Raw genomic sequence first — 4883 nt, 5'->3', positions numbered from 1 at the left:
ATGTTTTGACGTTGCTCTGACTGAAACTGTGACAGCGAATTTGACAGCAGGTATGTGAGTATGGTAAACCTGTTGATACCTGATAGTTGTTCCTTGGTTGTGGGTGTTCTCCTTCATGATGCAGCTCAGACTCAGCCATGTTGCTGCTGCAAACATTTGTGACGACTCTGTTCTACACCCCTCTCAGCCCCTTCTTGGGCAGTGCCATCTTCGTCACCTCCTACCCACGGCCCGTCAAGTTCTGGGAGAGGAACTACAAGTAATGGCCTTTCACCGACCACAGCATGAGATAAAGCACCATGAAATATGCATGCACCCCTTAAAGCACCACGGTGTGTCGGCCGCACCCCAGGGCATTCAGCCTTAGAGATGGGACGTGGGAAAGTCCATTATGAATAAAGAAGGGGACAAGGGACATCCGACTCAATTTGAGTCTATGACCAAACCATTGAGTTAGGTCGCTGTCAATAATTATTCATTTGGTGAAAGTTCATTGTTAGTCACTCACATCTGTTTCATCTGTTTTTAATGTGCTCAGAAAATATGCAAGTGGTGAATTATATGGCCTCCTAGAGCCCCTGTTGACATCCATATAAGGACATTTCTTTCTCAGAGATGATGTCATGCACTCAGCTGACTGAGCCGTGTGTTAGTGCTATCCTGGATCCTTGGGATCCTTAAACCCTAACCACTACCCTTACCCTAACCTTAACCTTAACCCTTACCTTAACCATTTTAAATGTAAACTTCAAGGGGGTAGGAACGTCCCAAAGATTCCGGATAGCAAGGACCCTGAGCTAAGTGCTCTAGGCTAGGGGTATACAAGCAGAGTATAGAGACCACTAAAGATTATGGATAAAATAAGTCTTACTCAAGACGTTTACCACTGAAAAGAATTGTCACAGTTCCGGTCTGCTTAAGGGATGTCTCTCCCATTGCGATAGCAACTGGGTCTGGTCTGCTTAGTTCATTGACTGTATATGAACCAGAAAAAAGGATCGAGTGAGATGTCTCGCTTCCTTTTCCGTCTCTAACTCCACTCCAGTCACTGAGTTATTGATGAGGATATATGTAATTAATTTAACACACAGAAAAGGTCCTAAAAATAAACCAGAATTAGACAATGTTTACCTTATTTTACTGTCTCCCTAATCTATGGTTTTGTACCATTTTGCAGCACCAAACGCATTGACAACTCTAATAGCAGACTGGTATCTCAGGTTGATAAAGAGACAGGTAACCTATTAAGTTTATTGAATAAATATCAACATGTTTTTTCCCCTAATTAACATTAAAATAATAATCTGAATTAGAATTTCTCAACTCTACAAAGACCTTCTCATGGTTAATACATGTTGGTTTGTTGGTGATGTCAGTCAGTGTATTTTACATAAGCCTTTATTCCCCCAGGATGCGATGACAACAACCTGAACTCCATCTTCTATGAGTATCTGACACGCTCTCTGCAGCACTCTCTGTGTGGTGACCTGATGCTGGGCCGCTGGGGGAACTACAGCTCTGGAGACTGCTTCATCCTGGCCTCTGACTACCTCAACGCCTTCGTTCACCTCATCGAGATCGGCAACGGCCTGGTCACCTTCCAGCTCCGAGGCTTGGAGTTCAGAGGTCAGATACTGACTAATACAAATGAGGAGCACTATACCACACCCAGAGCCATATACACCTACACTGCCTTCGGAAAGTATTCAGACCCCTTGAGTGTTACACATTTTGTTACGATACAAAATGGATGACATTTTTTAAAATCCTCAGCAATCTACACACAATCTACTCACAATACCCCATAATCAGGTACATCCTGTTTCCATTGATCATCCTTGAGATGTTTCTACTTGATTGTGTCCACCTGTGGTAAATTCAATTGATTGGACATGATTTAGAAAGGCACACACCTGTCTATATAAGGTCCCACAGTTGACAGTGCATGTCAGAGCAAAAACCAAGCCATGAGGTCAAAGGAATTGTCCGTAGAGGTCAGAGACTGGGTTGTGCCGAGGACAGATCTGGGGAAGGCTACCAAGACTTTGGAACCACCAAGACTTTTCCTAGAGCTGGCTGCCCAGCCAAACTGAGCAATCRGGGGAGGGCCTTGGTCAGGGAGGTGACCAAGAACCTGATGGTCATTCTGACAGAGCTCTAGAGTTCCTCTGTGGAGATGGGAGATGGGTTGCTCTGTGGAGATGGGAGAACCTTAAAGAAGGACAACCATCTCTGCAACACTCCATCAATCAGGCCTTTATGGTAGAGTGGCCAGAAGGCAAATGACAGCTTGCTTGGAGTTTGCCAAAAGGCACCTAAAGTTTGGAGTTTGCCAAAAGGCACCTTTTTGGCCTGAATGCCAAGCATCACGTCTGGAGGAAACCTGGCGCCATCCCTACGGTGTAGCATGGTGGTAGCAGCATCATGCTGTGGGGATGTTTTTTAGCTGCAAGGACTGGGAGACTCGTCAGGATCGAGGGAAAGATGAACGGAGCAATGTACAACGACCATAAGCACACAACCAAGACAAAGCAGGAGTGGTTTTGGAACAAGTCTCTGAATGCCCTTGAGTGGCTGAGCCAGAGCTCGTACATCTGTGGAGAGACCTGAAAATAGCTGTGCAGCAACGCTCCCAATACAACCTGACAGCGCTTGAGAGGATCTGGATAGGAAAATGGGAGAAACTCCCCAATTACAGGTGTGCCAAGCTTGTAGCGTTATACCCAAGAAAACTTGAGGCTSTAATCACTGCCGAAGATGCTTCAACAAAGTACTGAGTAAAGGGTCTGAATACTTATGTAAATGTGATATTTCAGKTTTTTTTTAAATAAATGAGCAAAAATTTCTCAAACCTTTTTGGCTTTGTTATTATGGGGTATTGTGTGTAGATTAATGAGGGGAAAAAAACATTTCATACATTTTAGAATAAGGCTGTAACCTAACAAAATGTGGAAAAAGTCAAGGGGTCTGAATATTTTCCGGTTACAAGTTTCTTAAAAAATAATATATATATATTCAAATTTTCTTTGAAATTGTTTTCTAATAATCATAAGCCCCACATCTCGACCACTGACGTACAATCACCATTAACATGATGGTCTGTGGTCCTTCTCCTTCTGATTCAGAGGGGTTGGGTTAAATGCGGAAAACACATTTCGGTTGAATGTATTCAGTTGTGCTACTGACTAGGAATCTCCTTTCCCCTTCTCCTCCTCTCCAGGTACATACTGCCAGCAGAGGGAGGTAGAGGCCATCACTGAGGGGGTGGAGGAGGACGATTCCTGTTGCTGCTGTGAGCCGGGCCACCTGCCACACGTCCTGTCCTGCAATGCGGCCTTCAACCTGCGATGGCTGGCCTGGGAGGTCACTACCACCAAGTACCTGCTGGAGGGCTACAGCATCAGTGAGAACAACGCTGCCACCATGCTTCAGGTGTACGACCTGCGCAAACTGCTTATCAGCTACTATCTGAAGGTTGTATACCTTTTGAAATCTTATGGAAATTTAACAGACAATAAAGACTTGAATTTGAATTTAAMCTATGATCGAAGCAGTTTAATATTCATTTATTTTTTATACTTTCAACATCTTTGTAATTCATTACTGCTTTTATTTCAAAAGCAATTAAGTCTGAGCTTAACTGCTGAGCTTCAAAACCTTTGCAAGCAAGGAGTAGGCCATGAAAATATATACTTCATCATCAAACCTTATTCCCTATTGTTTCACCTCTAGAGCATAATCTACTACCTGATCCAGTCCCTGAAGCTACAGACGTGGATCAAGGATCCCTCTATCACGAAGGCTTTGGTGTCCTACACCAAGTGGCACCACATAGAGAGAGACCCGGCCGTGTTCAGCGTTAAGATAGACGAGGACTACGTCCACTGCCTCCAGGGCGTCACCAGGGCCAGCTTCTGTAACATCTATCTGGAGTGGATCCAGTACTGTGCCAACAAGCTGGAGGAGGTGAGTGGAGATGTGAGATTGTAATGCACAGTACAATCATGCATGTAGTAAGGAAAACTCCAGGCCCTTGTCTAGTTCATTTTTCCTTGTCAGGAAAACTCCATGCCCAAGTCTAGTTTATTTTTCATGGTCAGGAAAACTCTAGGAACTAGTTCATGCTTCCTGATAAGGTAATGTGGTCAGGGAAAAAAACAGGGCCCTATCAAGACATGCAGTCTGGATGACCCCATGTTGTACCGTTTGGTTTCCTTGCTGCTGGTCATTTCAGAGGATGTGAACACTGATGACCTTTGACCCTTGTGTTTTGCCAGCCTGTGGACTGTGACGAGGACTCCCCTCTGGTCACTCTGTGCTATGCCTTGTCTGTGCTGGGCAGGAGATCCTTGGGGACTGCATCTCACAACATGTCCAACAGGTGAACCTTCCATAACTGTCAAATATTCATTTCTTTCATGTTATGGGGTTTTACTACCCTCCAGGGATGTTGTGTTGTGTTATATATGGGGTTTTATTAGCCTCCAGGGATGTTGTGTTGTGTTATATATGTGGTTTTATTACCCTCCAGTCCAGACATGTTGTGTTTGTATATGTGGTTTTTATACCCTCAGACATGTTGTGTTATATATGGGGTTTTATTACCTCCAGGGATGTTGTTGTTGTGTTTTATATATGGGGTTTTATTCTCCTCACCCATGGATCGTTGTGTTATATATGGGGTTTTATTACCCTCCAGGGGATGTTGTTGTTTTTATATGTGGGTTTTATTACCCTCCAGGGATGTTGTGTATATATGGGGTTTTATTAACCTCCAGGGATGTGTTGTGTTATATATGTGGTTTTTATTACCCTCCAGACATGTTGTGTTGTATATGTGGTTTTATTACCCTCCAGACATGTTGTGTTATATATGGGGTTTT

At 43.8% G+C, this 4883-nt stretch overlaps 1 protein-coding gene across 1 annotated transcript in view; it reads left to right on the top strand.

Annotated features, from left to right (window-relative positions):
• The window catches only part of LOC111978009 (pecanex-like protein 2), a 56967-nt gene that overhangs the window by 39886 nt on the left and 12198 nt on the right, over positions 1-4883 (top strand). Inside the window, 6 exon segments of the mRNA XM_070448666.1 lie at positions 130-259; positions 1178-1236; positions 1411-1626; positions 3221-3474; positions 3733-3966; positions 4278-4381. Of these exon segments, the coding sequence (XP_070304767.1) occupies positions 130-259; positions 1178-1236; positions 1411-1626; positions 3221-3474; positions 3733-3966; positions 4278-4381 (997 nt within the window).

The sequence above is a fragment of the Salvelinus sp. IW2-2015 genome, linkage group LG18 (genome assembly GCF_002910315.2).
Source record: "Salvelinus sp. IW2-2015 linkage group LG18, ASM291031v2, whole genome shotgun sequence".
NCBI lineage: Eukaryota > Metazoa > Chordata > Actinopteri > Salmoniformes > Salmonidae > Salvelinus > Salvelinus sp. IW2-2015.
The sequence above is the reverse complement of the archived record's forward strand: the minus strand, read 5'-3'. Positions and strand labels throughout refer to the sequence as shown.